The sequence below is a fragment of the Symphalangus syndactylus genome, chromosome 14, assembly GCF_028878055.3.
Source record: "Symphalangus syndactylus isolate Jambi chromosome 14, NHGRI_mSymSyn1-v2.1_pri, whole genome shotgun sequence".
Taxonomy (NCBI): domain Eukaryota; kingdom Metazoa; phylum Chordata; class Mammalia; order Primates; family Hylobatidae; genus Symphalangus; species Symphalangus syndactylus.
This window is the reverse complement of record NC_072436.2, coordinates 14,279,114-14,295,737: the sequence shown is the minus strand read 5'-3', so window position 1 is coordinate 14,295,737 and position 16,624 is coordinate 14,279,114. Positions and strand designations below refer to the sequence as shown.

The window sequence follows — 16,624 nt, the reverse complement described above, 5'->3', positions numbered from 1 at the left end:
CATGACTCTGCTGCAGGGTGAGGCTGGCCACGCAGCTCGCTGTCTCAGCTTCTGGGGCCACCTCCCTTGGCTCCTGGCACCCTCCTCACCATGGTTAGAATGCGGCGTCTGCGCTTAGAGAACCGTTCTCTAGAACGCATACACCACTCTCAGCTTCAGAATTCAATAGGCTCCCTGTGGGATTGGGAAAATGCACAAAAGCCCTGTAAGCTCATCACCAGAGACACCCCATCGGCGTTCACCTGTGTATTCACTCTGAACTTCTCTCATGTGTGGATACGTGTATATTTAGGCTTTTTTTTTCTTTTCTTTTTTTTGAGACAGAGTCTCACTGTCGTCCAGGCTGTAGTGCAGTGTCTCAATCTCGGCTCACTGCAACCTCTGCCTCCTAGGTTCAAGCAATTCTCCTGCCTCAGCCTCCGGAGTAGCTGGGATTACAGGCAAGCACCACCACACCCGGCTAATTTCTGTATTTTTAATAGAGACGGGGGTTCCCCATTTTGGTCAGGCTGGTCTCGAACTCCTGACCTCAAGTGATCCACCCGCCTCAGCCTCCCAATGTGCTGGGATTACAGGTGAGAAGCCACCGGGCCTGGCCCTAGTTCCCATTTTCTTCACACCAGAAAGAAATCCCGCAGCAATGACTCCCTACTCCCCACTCCTCCCAGCCAACTACTAATCTGTGTTCTGTCTCCATGGGTGAGTTTATCATGGATATCATGGAATATCAATGGAATCATATGTGGCCTCTTGTATCGGGCTTCTTTCATTTAGCATATTTTTGAGGTCCATCCACGCTGCAGCACAGATCCATATCGTATTCCTTGGTTTTTTTTGTTTGTTTGTTTTGAGAGTGAGTCTCGCTCTGTCGCCAGGCTGGAGTGCAGTGGTGCGATCTCGGCTCACTGCAACCTCCACCTCCCGGGTTCAAGTGATTCTCCTGCCTCAGCCGCCCAAGTAGCTGGGATTACAGGCATACGCCACCAGGCCCAGCTAAACTTTTTTTTGTATTTTTAGTAGAGACGGGGTTTCACCATGTTGCCCAGGATGTTCTCAACCTCCTGACCTCGTGATCCACCCACCTCAGCCTCCCACACTGCTGGGATGACAGGTGTGAGCCACCACACCTGGCCTAGGATAATTTTATGCTTAACTTTTGGATCAACTGCCTTGCTGCTTCCTTAGTGGCTGCAGCGTTTAACATTCCCACCAATGCTGTACAACACTTCCAATTTCTCCACATTCTCATCAACATTTCTTATTTTCTTTCCTTCCTTCTCTCTCTCTTTTTTTGAGGCAGGATCTCACAGTCACCCAGTGAGCCACTGCGCCTGGCCTCTTTTATTGTTCTCTTCTTCGTGTTGGTTTTCTCTTGTTCAAGATTCCCTAGAAAATGTCTTCATTCTTTTCACATCTTCAGTGTCAACTCTACATTTTACAAATTCAAGCAGATTTCCACTAGTAAAAAATTTTAAAACATTAAAAAATAAATAAATAAAAAATAGGGCGGGCATGGTGGCTCACGCCTGTAATCCCAGCACTTTGGGAGGCTGAGGTGGGCAGATCACCTGAAGTCAGGAGTTGAAGACCAGCCTGACCAACATGGAGAAACCCCGTCTCTACTAAAAATACAAAATTAGTCGGGCATGGTGGTGCATGCCTGTAATCCCAGCTTGTTGGGAGGCTGAGGCAGGAGAATCGCTTGAACCCGGGAGGTGGAGGTTGCTGTGAGCCGAGATCACGCCATTGCACCCTAGTTTGGCAACAGGAGCGAAACTCCGTCTCAAAAATAAATAAATAAATAAAACAAAAAATAAGTAAATAAACAAATAAAGTTTATGTTCCTTTGGCTTGTTGCCAATTAGTGGTTTGATAGAGATTTCCTTAAACACCTACAGCCAAAACATGGAAAAGAAAAAAAAAACAAAAACACTGGCCAGGCATAGTGGCTCACGCCTGTAATCCCAGCATTCTGGGAGGCTGAGGCGGGTGGATCACAAGGTCAGGAGATCGAGACCACCCTGACTAACACAGTGAAACCCCATCTCTACTAAAAATACAAAAAAATTAGGCAGGCGTGGTGGCGGGTGCCTGTAGTCCCGGCTACTCGGGAGGCTGAAGTAGGAGAATCACTTGAACCTGGGAGGCAAAGGTTGCAGTTGAGCTGCAATGGCGCCACTGCATTCCAGCCTGGGCGACACAGCGAGACTCCATCGCAAAAAAAAAGAAAAAAAAGAAAAAGTAATACTCCCTCAGTCTCTGCAGACTGGCCCTGAGTTGGGGCACTCCTCCCACACTCAGCCTGCCTGCCTTCCAGCCTGCGCTGAGGTCTTCTCAGGTCTTTTTCGAGCACGTCCTGCTCGAGCATTTGTGTGACTTTCTAGATTCCTCATTATTCACGGAAACTTTTCAAAATTTTATTCCCCCAAGTAACTCAATTCTTAGCTTTTCCTCTGTCTTTGGACGGGTTGTTTGCCCCAGATGGCAAAGGGTTTATTCATTTGCCTTCGATGTTTTCAAGGAACACCATCCACATTGCCACTTTTCCACTCTGACGGAGTTCCAAATTAGGGATAAAAAGGCAGTTACCCAAACTTTCTGCATCCCATGTGGTCCAGGCTTGGGGGTGGCCTTGGCTGCTCTGGAAGGGATTACTCTCCAAGGGAATGACACAAGCACACACACACCCCACTCCCACACACCCCAACATACACACACATCCCACTCACCCCACTCACACACTCCCAACACACACATCCAACACACACACACCCCACTCACACACCCCCAACTCACATACCCCAACACACACACACACACCCAACACACACACACCCCACTCACACATCCAACACACACACCCCACTCACACATCCCATTCACACCACTCACACACCCCCCAACACATACCCCACTCACACCTCACACTCACCCCACTCACCCCCCACAGACCACAACACTGCAGCTGCGTCACTTCCCACCACAGCCCAGCCATGGAGTGCCACCTACCAGGAACGACAGACAGAAAGCCAGCCCCAGTGCAGACACAGAAAGACAGCTTCCCCTTCTGCGTGCCCAGCAAGAAACCCGGGAGCTGACACTGCCCTCTGGGTCTTCCCAGGCCGCGCTAGAGCCCGGGAGCCCTTCTCTTCCAACCATTCTCCTTGAACTTGTCCAGGACGCTCCCCTCGAAAGCCTCGCCTAGTGCTCCAACTGGGAATCTTACCAAGGATGCATTCTCTTGGTGTCTAACGCCTAAGGGGCTGTTCAAGGCCAGAGGGAGCCAAAAGGTGGCTCAGCCACACCCTTCCAAGAAGGGCAACGTGCCAGCCAGCACATTTCCAGAGCACCCACCCCACACCCAAAGCTTCAAAGCCCCTCTGGGCATGCACCCTCAATGCAGAGGCCTACAGAAGCACAAGACACGCACCCAGCGGATGCTCAGGTCCCTGCCCCGAAGCTGCAAGGCACCTCTGAGCTTGCACCCTCAATGCAAAGAGACCCACAGAAGCTTGGCACACAGATACACACGGCAGAAGCTCAGGCCCCACCCCCAGCCACAGCTTCTGGGAGACACACGCGTATTGGGTCTGGTAGAAAGACAAGGAAGGTGGAGGCCGGGCGCAGTGGCTCATGGGCACAGTAGCATCCCAGCACTTTGGGAGGCCGAGGTGGGTGGATCTCCTGAGGTCAGGAGTTTGAGACCAACCTGACCAACATGGTGAAACCCCGTCTCTACTAAATACAAAAAATTAGCTGGTCATGGTGGTGCAGGCCTGTAGTCTCAGCTACTTGGGAGGCTGAAGCAGGAGAATTGCTTGAAACCAGGAGATGGAGGCTGCAGTGAGCCGAGATCGCACCACTGCACTCCAGCCTGGGCAACAAGAGCGAAACTCTGTCTCAAAAAAAAAAAGAAAAAGAAGGTGGAGGCCCCAGGGGGTCTGGAACCCACAGACCCCAGCCAGAGATCAATCAGGTGCAGAAGGGACAGCTCTGCTGCTGCCCTGTGGGCAGGTTCAATGGGCTGGGCCGTGGTGGCATTTTCGGGGGCCAGCTGGACAGCTGTGTAGTGAGATTATCCTTGGCAGAGTGAGCGGGCGGAGAGGGGAGCCGGGGCAGTGCACTCACTTCTTGGACGGTCCAGGAGGCATCAGAACAGGGCTCGTCGGGGTCTTCTTGCCAACTGTCTGAGCCCGGGGACAAGCACGGGTCCCCTTCCTCCTTCAGCTCCTGCCCACACTCCATTTCACCCTCCAGGGCTGATGCCATTGTGGAGTTCTTGTTCTCAGAATCTGTAACGGCAGATGAAGGAAGGGTCAAATCTCAGAGAGAAGCGAGTGAGTGTTTGGAAGGAAAAACAGATCCTCCCCACGAGTGCATGGAGAGATTCACCCTGTTCTCCCTCCGAGCTCCTGCATTGGGCCTGCTGATGTGAGCAGGGTAGGGGTTCTGCTCCAGGTGGGTAGGAGGGAACCAGGGACCCCAGTTTCAGCACAACAAGGGGTGAATCAGACAGAAAGACCACGCCGTCCTAGCATCCAGCCCCTTCCTCCCAATGTCCAGATGAGTGGATTCACCTGACTCTGTACTAGGATGTCAGCGCACCTCGGGCACCTCTAAAACAGAGCCTGTTATGCTTTCCTCCCCTACTGTAGACATTCCTCCTGTCTTCCCCAGGGTGGGCACTCTCCCAGTGGCGGCCCAGGGGTCTCCCACTGCTTCCCTTGTCCTGGCACTAAGGCATCTGCCCGCCCAGCTGCTCTGCCTCCAGATTCTCACCCATGCAGAGCTGCCATGCAGACAGCATGGAGCACCCACTCTGCCAGCCCCACACTCACTCTAGCCTTCACTGTGGTGTGGACGTGTTTTGTCCGTCCCCACAAAAACTCATGTTGATCCCCAGTACGCCAGTGCTGGGAGGCAGGGCTGGGGGGAGGTCTGTGGGTCATGAGGGCGAATCCCTCACGAATGGCTTGGTGCCGTTTGTGGTCATGGGTTCTCACTCTTGAGAGGCTGGTTTACTCCCCTTGGGAATGGATTAGCACCCGCCAGGTGGGTTGTTAGGAAGCCAAGATGCCCCATCAGCCTTCGTCTTTCACAGCTGTCAGCATCCCCAGCGGCCTACTCTGCCACGTGGCACAAAAGGCCTCACCAGAAGCCAGGGCCAGGCCCTGAACTTCTCAGTCTGCAGAACTGTGAGCTAAATAAACCTCTTTTCTCTACATTTTATTTTTGTTTTATTTTATTTTTGTTATTTTTTTATTTATTTTATTTTATTTATTTTATTTTATTTTGAGATGGAGTCCTGCTCTGTCGCCCAGGCTGGAGTGCAGGGGCGCAATCTCGGCTCACTGCAACCTCCACCTCCCAGGTTCAAGCAATTCTCCTGCCTCAGCCTCCCAAGTAGCTGGGATTACAGGTGCCCACCACATCCAGCTAATTTTGGTGTTTTTAGTAGAGAAGGGGGTTTCAGCATCTTGGCCAGGATGGTCTTGAACTCCTGACCTCGTGATCCACCCATCTTGGCCTCTCAAAGTGCTGGGATTACAGGTGTGTGAGTCACCCCACCCAGCCTCTTTTCTTTTTCTTTCTTTTTTTTTTTTTTTTTTTTTTGAGATGGAGTCTCACTCTGTCACACCGGGCTGGAGTGCAGTGGTGCAAACTCGGCTCACTGCAACCTCCGCCTCCTGGGTTCAAGCGATTCTCCTGCCTCAGCCTCGGGAGTAGCTGGGATTACAGGCGCCCGCCACCACACCAGGCCTTTTCTTTTTCAATTACCCAGGCTCGGGTACTCTTATGGCAACAGAAAATGGACGAAAACACCCTTCAAGGAGTCCCTGTTTTCAATCCTGGGTCTGGACGACCCCACCTCTCCCTGACGCACACTCCAGATGGTGCCAGGCCAAGCCTGCTTTTCTGTACAGAACCTTCTCTCTGCCTGATCCCCACAGACCCTTCTCCAAGGCCCCAAGCCAGTCCCAGCTGCGCCCCTCTGGACACTTCATTCCCACGCCCGTTTCCAGCACCTGGTTTCGTCATTGCCCTCTCCTCTGAGATCTGGAGGGCAGGGAGCATACAGACCTTTTTCCCTTTGAGTACCCAGTGTTGGCGTAGCCAAGAGCTCAAGAATTCGTGAAGTTCCTTAGGAGGACTCAAAATTGATAACAAATCCTCTAAACGTCTACATACATAGACACACATGAAACATCACAGCCAGAAGGTAAGAGCTGGAGAAAGATCCGCAACAGGCGGCCCAAGGCCCCATCCTTTGAGAGCTGATATTTCACATACACCAGGGATTCTGAGCCTGCCCCTCCCACCAACCTCCCCTCCCACCAAGGGCGGGCCCTGACCAGCCTAATCCAATCAGGGCCTGATCTTTACCCTGGCACTAGTGATTGACTAAGGGAAGGGCCAACCAGCAAGAAGTATAGAAGCATCCATACTTCTAGACCCTTACTGGAGTTTCTGCCACTCAGTGCATCCTGGAAAGACCATGAGGTGGTGCTGGGAAACCACTGTCTGTTCTCCTCCACCTGCAGACAAAGCTGGCAGTGGAGAAGGGCAGAGCTGTCAGGATCAGAGAAATGGAGCAGAGCCCTAGTACACTTGCACGCCTCAAGCCTGGACTTGGGCAACGGTGGCCCAGCACGTTTCTCTTGCTGAGCAAGCCTAGGAGAGCTGGATTTCAGGCTGTGCCCAGTATAAACAGTCCCAACAACCACAAGGACCAACCAAAGCAAAACGAGCTTGCCTAAAGAAAGACAGGCCGCTCAAGGAAATACACATACAAGTGGTCTCTTAACTTCCAAAGAGATGCCTGCCACACCCACTGATGAAGGAAATCAGAACGGAGCCCCCGCAGTGCCATTTCCACCCAACCACTAGCACAGATTGACAAGATCAATCATTCTGAATGCTGGAGAGAATCTGAGTAGAAATCTAGAAGGCAGAGACATTGCCAGTGAGTGGCCAGAGAAGCTTTGTGCAGGGGATTTGAAGAGATTTGCATTGTAAATGTGCCAGCCTGAAGCCAGCAGGCTAGTGGCTGGGAATCTGTCCTCCAGATGGCCAGCCTGGCTCAGAGGGCAAAGTCACCATGCAAGCATGCAGCCCAGCAGCCTGTGTCGTGGCAAAACAGCGGGACAAGGGAAGCGCCTAGGACAGGCCTGTTGTTGATTCAGGCCCTGCTGGGTGGGAGAGCCAGGGAGGCTGCTGAGGTCCGACCTCCACTAGAGGCCTCAGCCACTGTACATGAAAATAGCAAGGCATGGGTAGGGCATGAGCTGCCACTCACATTAACGTGTGTGTGTGCGCGCACACGTTCACGCAGAGGAGATGTCTAGAAGAGGACACACCAGTTTACAGTGTTGCTCTGGGGAATGTGACCGTCCTGGCCCAGGGTGAGGAAACTTCGTGCTATTTTATGTCCTCCTGTAACATGTGGGTCATTTGTCAACCAGCATTTACATTTTTATAATCATAAGTAGCTGGATTCAGAAATAAGAGACATACTTAACTAGCACTTCCTAAACAATGTACATGTTAACTCATTAAATACTCACAGGTACTTGTATAGAACAGGGTTATCCAGAGAGCAGAACTATAGGATATGTAGGTAGGTAGGTAGACAGGTAGATAGGTAGATACATGGATGGATGGACGGATGGATAAATAAGATGGGATAGATGAATGGACAGATACATAGATAGATACATTGATAGAACAGATAGACAGATGGATGGATGGATGAATAGACAGATAAGCTAGATGAGTAGACAGATGATGATAGATAGATAGATAGATAGATAGATAGATAGATAGATAGATAGATAAACAGATGGGATAGATGGACGGATAGATAGTATAGATGGATGGACAGATAGATGGATAGATGAATGGATGGATAGAAAGATAGGATGGATGGATGGATGGATAGAATAGATGGATGGATAGATAGATGAATGGATGGATGGATAGATAGATAAATAGATGATAGGATAGATAGATAGGTGGATAGACAGATAGGGTAGGTGGACAGATAGGGTAGATGGATGGATAGATGGTGTGATAGTTAATATCAGGTGTCAATTTGATTGGGTTGAAGGATGCCTAGATAGTTGGTAAAGTATTGTTCTGTGTGTGTCTGTGAGGGTGTTGTCAGAGGAGACTGACATTTGAGTCAATGCACTGGGAGAGGGAGACCCAACCTCAATGTGGGTGGGCACCATCCAGTCAGCTGCCAGGATGGCTAGAACAAAGCAGGCAGAAGGTGGGGTAAGCTGGCTCGCTGAGTCTTCTGGCTTTCATCTTCCTCCTATGCTGGATGCTTCCTCACGTTCCTCCTGCCCTTGGACATCAGACTCCAGGTTCTTTGTTCTTTGGAATCTTGGACTTACGCCAGTGGTTTGCCAGGGGAATCTCGGGTCTTCGGCCGCAGACTGACGGCGGCACTGTCGGCTTCCCTGCTTTTGAGGCTTCTGGACTCAGACTGAGCAACTACTGGCTTCTTTCTTTCCCAGCTTGCAGATGGCCTATCATGGGACTTCACCTTGTGATTGTGTGAGCCAATTCTCCATAATACACTCCCTTTCTTATAGACATAGATCCTATTAGTTCTGTCCCTCTAGAGAACCCTAAAACAGACTTATAGATAGATGGATAGATAGGATAGATAAGATGGATGGTTACATGGATGAATGGATGGATGGATAATTGATAGAAGACAGATGACAGATAGAAGACAGACAAACAGACACACACACAGACAGACAGACGGATGGATGGATGGATGGATGGACAAACAGATGGATGAGAGAGGACGTATTAGGAGAACTGGCTCACACGACTACGGAGGCTGAGAAGTCACCATTTGGTTAAGCTTACGATCATTCATTTTCATTCCCGAGATCCACCCGTCTTCCACAAAGGCCAAATAGGGGAGGTGAATGGGAATCTCCACCCCTGCATCTTTGGAGTGCTTGGAGGTGGCACTAATCCCTGCAGTCCCTCCAGGGATGCAGTACTGCTTTTTTTTTTTTTTTTTTTCTGAGACAGGGTCTCACTGTCGACCCAGGCTGGAGTGCAGTGGTGTGATCATGGCTCACTGCAGCATTGACCTCCTGGGCTCCAGCAATCCTGCCATGCACGCCCATGCTCACCGTAGCACGATTCACAATAGCCAAGATACGGAATCCACCAACTATCCAACAATGGACGATGAAGAAAATGTGGTACGTATACACAATGGAATACTACTCGGCCTTAAAAAAGAATAAAACTGGCCAGGAGCAATGGTTCATGCCTATAGCCCAAGTACTTTGGGAGGCAGAGGCAGGGGGATCACTTGAGGTCAGCAATGCTTACAAGGAGAAACCCTGTCTCTAATAAAAAATACAAAATGAGCCAGACGTGGTGGCACACACCTGTAATCCCAGCTACTTGGGAGGCTGAGGCAGGAGAATCACTTGAACCTGGGAGGCAGAGGTTGCAGTGAGCCAAGGACCAGCCACTGCACTCCAGCATGGGAGACAGACCAAGACCCTGTCTCAAAAAAAAAAAAAAAAAAAAAAGAAAAGAAAAGTAAATCTGCTGTTGAGTAGAGCCACCTCCATCAATAGCCTTAGCCAGATCTTCTGGAGAACTTACTGCAGCTTCTCCAGCAGCGCTCGCTGCTTCGCCTTGCACTTTTATGTTATGGAGATGACTGCTTTCCTAAAACCTCATAAACCAATCTCTGCTAGCTTCAAGATCTTCTCTGCAGCTTACTCAACTCTGTTAGCCTGTGTGGAATTGTGGCTACAGGAGAGTTAGGGCTTTACTGTGGATTTGGCTGCGGTTTAAAGGAATGTTGTGACTGGTTTGATCTCTCCAGACATCGCAAACTCTCTCCATATCAGCAATAAGGCTGTTTCACTCTCTAATCATTTGTGTGTTCATTGGAGTAGCCCTTTTTTCTGTTCTGAGATGGAGTCTCGCTCTGTCGCCAGGCTGGAGTGCAGTGGCGTGATCTCGGCTCACTGCAACCTCCACCTCCTGGATTCAAGTGATTCTCTCCTGCCTCAGCCTCCCGAGTAGCTGGGGCTACAGGTACACGCCACCACACCTAGCTAATTTTTGTATTTTTAGTAGACATAGGTTTTCACCATATTGGCCAGGATGGTCTCCTTTTTCTTTCTTTTTTTTTTTTTTTTTTGAGACAGAGTCTCGCTGTTGTCACCCAGGCTGGAGTGCAGTGGCACAATCTCAGCTCACTGCAACCTCCATCTCCTGGGTTCAAGCAATTCTTCTGCCTCAGCCTCCCAAGAAGCTGGGATTACAGGCATGAGCCACCACACCCAGCTAATTTTTGCATTTTTAGTAGAGACGGGGTTTCACCACATTGGCCATGCGGCTCTCGAACTCCTGACCTCAAGTGATCCACTCACCTCAGCCTCCCGAAGTGCTGGGGGCACTTTTAATTTCTTTCAGAAACTTTTCCTTTGCATTTACAACTTGGCTAACCATTTGGTGCAAGAGGCCTAGCTATCAGCCTATCTCAGCTTTCAATATGCCTTCCTCAAGAAGCTTTATCATGTCTACCTCTTGATTTAAAGTGAGAGACATGAGGCCAGGTGCGGTGGGTGGCTCACACCTGTAATCCCAGCACTTTGAGAGGCCAAGGTGGGCGGATCACTTGAGGTCAGGAGTTTGAGACCAACCTGGCCAACATGGTGAAACGCCATCTCTACTAAAAATATAAAAAATAGCTGAGGGTGGTGCCTCACACCTGTAATCCCTGCTACTTGGGAGGCTGAGGCAGGAACGTCGCTTGAACCTGGGAGGTGAAGGTTGCAGTGAGCTGAAATGGCACCACTGCACTCCAGCCTGGGTGACAGAGCAAGACTCTTGTCTCAAAACAATGAAATAAAATTTAAAAAAATAAAGTGAGAGGCAAGAGACTCTTCTTTTCACTTGAGCACTGAGAGGCCACTGTAAGGCTTTTTTTTGTTCTTTTCTTTTAAGACAGGGTCTCACTGTCACCCAGGCTGGAGTGCAGTGGGACCATCATGGCTTACTGCAGCCTCGACTTCCCAGGCTCAAGTGATCCTCCTGCTCCGGCTAATTCTTGTATTTTTTTTTTTTTTTTTTTTTTGTAGAGATGGGGGCTCCACCATGTTGCCTAGGCTGCTCTCGAACTCCTGGGCTCAAGCGATCTACTCACCTCGGCCTCCCAAAGTGCTGGGATTACAGGCGTGAACCACCACGCCTAGCAAAGTGGGCCACCTTTTGATCCATGTTTCAGCCAACCAAACAAAGACTCAGAGGCCTTCCTAACTCCACCAGCTGCAACATGAAATGCATAATGTCTGCTAGTGGGCCCATACTACTAAACTCAACCTGATCCAACTTTATATCATTTGGAACTCAATGTCTCCAGCCTGGCCAGGGGCTTCCCATGTCCCCACCCCAACTTGAAAGATCCCATCCTTTGCCACCCAATGTCCTCACTTTTTTTTCTTTTAATACAGAGATGGAGTCTTTCTACATTGCCCAGGCTGGTCTCAAACTCCTAGGCTCAAGTGATCTTCACACCTCGGCCTGCAAACATGCTGGGGTTGTAGTTGTGAACTACGGCATCCGGCTTAAGTGCCCCCACTTTAACAGTAGACGCTCTGCATGCCTGGGAGCTCAGCTTTCGTTTTAACTCAGCTAATCACATGAGAGCTGGTGCTCGATTTTCTGCAATTTCAATCCTGTGATTACAGGAGAGAAGATTCTGACCCAGGTCACACTAAGAAACTCTCAGATCATTTATGCACAGCTACAGCCCAGACATCGAATCCCTGAGTTCACCCTTTTCACCACTTTCTCAGTGACGCTGGGGGCAACCAGCCAGCATCACTGTATTTCTTGGTTTTCGATAAATGTTCAAAAGCATCATGTACAGAGTCACCAAATTCCTGGCCTCTTACAAGTGGTGAATTAGGACTCAAGTGCATTTGCTTTGCATGCCTCTAGAAACAGTTCATGCTGCGCACTACCGGTGCTCTCCGCACTATTATTAATAGAAGTGGAGCCCTTAGGCCGGGCACAGTGGCTCACGCCTATAATCCCAGCACTTTGCGAGGCCGAGGCAGGTGGATCACCTGAGGTCAGGAGTTCAAAACCAGCCTGGCCAACATGGCGAAACCCCGTCTCTACTAAAAATACAAAAATTAGCCAGGGATGGTGGTGGGTGCCAGTAGTCCCAGCTACTTGGGAGGCTGAGGCAAAAGAATCACTTGAACCCGGGAGGCAGAGGTTGCAGTGAGCCAAGATCGCACCACTGCACTCCACCCAGAGCAACAAGAGCAAAAAAAACTCCCTCTTAAAAAAAAAAAAAAAAAAAAAAGAACATGGAAGGACTGGGGCTCACATACTTGAAGGACAACATCAGAGAGACCCCATGACAAGCAGCTGGGCAAAGACTGAAAGACGGGAAGGAGGGAGGCAGGCCGCCCTCTGGGGAAGGGTGGTGAAAAGGCCCTGCGGTGGAAGCACACCTAGTGTATCCAGGAAGGGCCAGAAGGTGGTGGGCTCTGGGGGCAGAAGAGGGAGCCAAGAGGACTGGGGTGGGCAGCCATCTATGTAGAACCTTGTGGCCACCGTAAGGGCTCCTGCTTGTCCTGAGTTACAGCGGGGGCAGGGGCGGATTTTATAAGGGGGTCTGTGGTTTGACTGCTGTGCTGAGCAGGAAGCAGGAAGGCAGCATGCAGGGCGGAGGCGGGGAGACCATCAGAGCCCTCTGCATGTGGGGCATGGAGGAAGGAGAGGGCCCCCAGCGTGATGGGTCCGACAGAAGCAGCTGGAAGAATGAGGTGCCCTCACCAGTGGAGGTGGGGCTGGACTTTGGACACAGAAAGGTTGAAGGTCTGGGGGCTGCTAGTTATAGGGTTGGTGTTTAAAACCCCGGAGGAGGGGAACCAGTCTGAGGCCCCAGAAGCCAACAAAATTGAGGATGGACTCAGGATGGTCAGCAGGCAAGGCCCGCCTGACACTGCCCCGCTCCTGTCTCTCCACTGGCCTCCCGAGCCAGGGAGGTGCCTGGGCAAGTCCTGGGGCCCCCTCATGGCCCCTCACAAACTAACCCAGGCAGAGGTCTCAACCCCTGCAAAGCCTCGAACTCTGCTTCCCTGCAGCATCCTCTGACACCCTCTCCGAAGCCCTCAGCTCAGCCCGACACTTCTAGTTCCCAAGGGGAGGAGAACTGTGAGCTCTCTCTAGGAAATAAAACTGAAACTTTTCAAAAGCAGGAACCTCCAGCAAAGACCCCCACAAAACTTCTTGTTTTGTCCCCTCCCTGCCCTGGCCCTGCCCTCTCCTCCCACTGGGGTGGGGTCATTCAGGCCGGGCCTGAACGAGCGACGGAGGCATTGGGTGATGGTTTCCTGGCTTGACCTGTGTGGGAGACTAATCTATGCCACCCTAAAACAGACTCTGTGGTCACTTTTGAGATGGCTATTCAGAGCCACAGAGGACCTCGGCCCCACCGGGGCTGCCTGCTGCCCAGGGTTTCCATTTCCTGGAAGGGAGGTGAGACATCTCCAGGGGTCCCCACTGCCCCAGCCTCCACCAGCACCCCCAGGCCTCACCTGCTATGGGGGCTGCAGGAGGCAGCCTCTCTCCGCACTGGCTGCAGAACCTGGGGGCTTCCTCCTTGGAGACATGCTGGCACGAAGGACACTCCATGGGTCCTGCTGGGACTGCCCTGCAGATCCAGAAACAAGAGCAGGAGTCGCCGGCAGCCAGCTATATACCACATCTCCTGTCATGTGACCACAGCTTCAGTTTCATTTTCCGGGAAAGTGAGATCACAGCAGCCCAGCTGGTCCCCTGGTTGATCGAAACCCAACAGGAGCACAGCCCAAGCCCAGCCCCTCCGGGCTCTCTGCCGGGAGCCCCCTTGGCTCTCAAGCTTTTGCAGTCTCTGCCCTGGTCCCTCACTCAGTCAGCCCAGAACCATCCCTGCTGCTGAGAACATGGGTTCGGCCGGGTGGGGATAGGGGATGCTCCAGGCAGGCGTGGGGCAGCCACGTGCTGTTTGGCAGGGTCCCACGGCCTGCCCTGAGCAAGGCGCTCAGCCTGCTGATGCCTCACCCTCCTCATCCTCTTAAGGGGACTAGAGCACCTGCCCCGCAGGTGATGGGGCCTGAGCAGGCAGCCCAGGGCTACTGGGCTGGCAGTCAGATTCCTAGTAATGGGGGGAGGCTGCCGTCCACAAAGCATCCCACTCTGCACTGACCACCTGCCCTCAGAACAGCCTCTGGGGTGGATGGCATCAAACCAAGGTGATGGTCACAGCCAGTCCAGACCAAGGCCAGGACTCAGGCCAGCATCCCTGGCCTCCAGGGTCACTTCTTGCATCCAGGGTGAGAGTGGAGATGGCGTCTGGGCTCTTGGCCACCTAACAGTGGAGGACCTGACTCTCTCCCTCCCCGGTAAAAAGCCTCAGGGCACACTGGCCCACCCTCCACCTTCTTCTGCTGGCTTCGAACCAAAGAACTCCACTGGGGCAGTGGCCAGAGCAGCAGCTGAGTGGTGCCTTCAGCAGCCAGGAGGACACTCAGGCTCCCTCCCTGCCCTGGCCCTGCCCTCTCCTCCCACTGGGGTGGGCTCACTCAGGCTGGGCCTGAACGAGGGACGGAGGCACCGGGTGGTGGTTCCCTGGCTTGACCTGTGTGGGAGACTAATCTATGCCACCCCAAAACAGACTCTGTGGTCACTTTTGAGATGGCTATTCAGAGCCACCACATACTCAGGAGCAGTTCTGGGAAGCTGTCCTTTTGTAAAAGGCTATACAGGAAATCCACATCACGAAACAGCGGAATGGAGCAGAAGCTCTCTCTGAGGCCCCATTATCTGCCTAGAGGGATCTACGAACGGTCCCAGGGACACACAAGAGGAGTGCCTGCGGCCTCACCAGTTCCTCTGAGAGCAGCTCTGAGATCACCTGAGTGATTATCTTCACAAGGCAACCCCGCACACCTCCCCTCTCCAGCCCCAAGCCCCTGTCCCAGTGCCATAAAAACATCAATCATCTGTCTTCTGCAGTCTTCTCTTTGATGAGGTTCCCAATATGTGTATGGGACAATTTGCATCCCTTTTCTCCAGGTCTACTGCCCTTTTATTCCAGAGACTAAAATTGTCTCTCCTTCAGAGTAGAAGGAAAGTTTAAAACTCCCCTACCCCTGCCACAGCCAAGCCCTGACCCTCACTGTACCTCCTCCCCTCCACACTCTACCTGAAGCAACCACCAGTGGGCACTCCCTCCCTCAAACACCTTCAATGACTCCCCACCGCCCAGGCCTCTTTCTTTCCACCCGAAGTGTTTCCTTCTCCAATGCTACACTGGGGAACCACAGACCAGAAAACTCGAAAAATCCTGCATAAAACTTTTTTTTTTTGACAGTTTCACTCGTGACCCAGGCTGGAGTGCAGTGGGCAATCTCAGCTCACTGCAACCTCCGCCTCCCGGGTTCTAGCGATTCTCCCGCCTCAGTGTCCCAAGTAGGTGGAATTACAGGCATGCGCCACCACACCCGGCTAATTTTTTGTGTTTTTAGTAGAAATGGGGTTTCACGTTGGCCAGGCTGGTCTCGAACTCCCGACTTCAGGTGATCCGCCCGCCTTGGCCTCCCAAAGTTTTGGGATTACAGGCATTAGCCACCGCGCCCGGCCCCCTAAAGCATCTTATTGTTCCGTCTGCCCTAGGGGCCGAAAGACACAAGAGAGCGCCCCAGGCACCCAACACTGCTGCATTTAATCCGCTTCCTGTTTTTTCTCTGACATTTTTCCCCAAGCACAGACACTGCCACCCAAATCAAAGCCCATCCCCCAACCACAACCAAAGTCAACAAGGTGGGGGCAGGGAACGGCCACCACCATGTCTGCACAGCTCCTTCCCCTCCCGCCCTGGACTCCCCCAGGGCCCGGCCCGCCGGCCTGCAGGCAGCCATCCGGGAGAAGTGCCCACCCTGGCCTTGGGTCCCGCGCTCGGGCGACTTCGCCAAGTCGGGAGGACGCTGCGCGGTGCGGTTCGGAAGGGGCGATGCCTCCCTCATAAAAGTTAAGAGTCTGTTTTTGCAACTTCACTTTTCCGTTGTTGCAATTCGTGCAGGCGCAGGATTCCCGGGCGGAGCTGCAGGCCCCGGTCCGGCTGTCCCCTTCCACTACACCCCCCGTGCCCCGGCCACTTCCCGGGGGCAGCACTGCCGGGGCGCAAAGGCTCTTCCGCGCTCTGCGCTCCGGGGATGTCGCCGGGGTCCCAGGGGTGCCCGCTGCCCCCACCTCGGCCCTTCCCGCAGCCGGGGAACAGGATCAGTGGGCGCCGCGGGCGGGGCTGGACCGGGCGCCCCCGCGGCGAAACCGAAACTTGGAGCCGGCAGGAAGAGACGGCCGGGAGGGGCATCCGGACGCAGGCTCCGCTCCCCGGGACCCGGCCCGCCCGCGGGGCCCACTGCATCCTAGCCCGCTCCCCGCCCTGGGAGACTCTCCGCGCCCGCTCGCACCTGCGGCCCCCGAGCTCGCCTGCCGCGCGCTGTCGCCCCTCGGGTCACTGGGCCCTAGGCCCGCCCTGCCCGCCGCCGCCGGACCCGCGCAGGCG

At 52.7% G+C, this 16,624-nt stretch overlaps 1 protein-coding gene across 6 annotated transcripts in view; it reads right to left on the bottom strand.

Annotated features, from left to right (window-relative positions):
- The window catches only part of RNF213 (ring finger protein 213), a 133,237-nt gene extending 116,613 nt beyond the window's left edge, over nt 1–16,624 (bottom strand). For 2 of the 6 annotated variants that reach the window (XM_055241778.2, XM_055241779.2), the window contains exons 1-2: nt 13,614–16,380; nt 4,129–4,292 (exon numbers count right to left, since the gene is read on the bottom strand). In XM_055241778.2, coding sequence (XP_055097753.1) covers nt 4,129–4,292; nt 13,614–13,710 — 261 coding nt within the window. In that variant the 5' untranslated portion in view covers nt 13,711–16,380. Of the gene's footprint in view, nt 1–4,128; nt 4,293–13,613; nt 16,381–16,527 lie in introns of those variants that run through there. The other 4 variants (XM_063617269.1, XM_055241780.2, XM_063617268.1 and 1 more) reach the window with 3 other exon arrangements.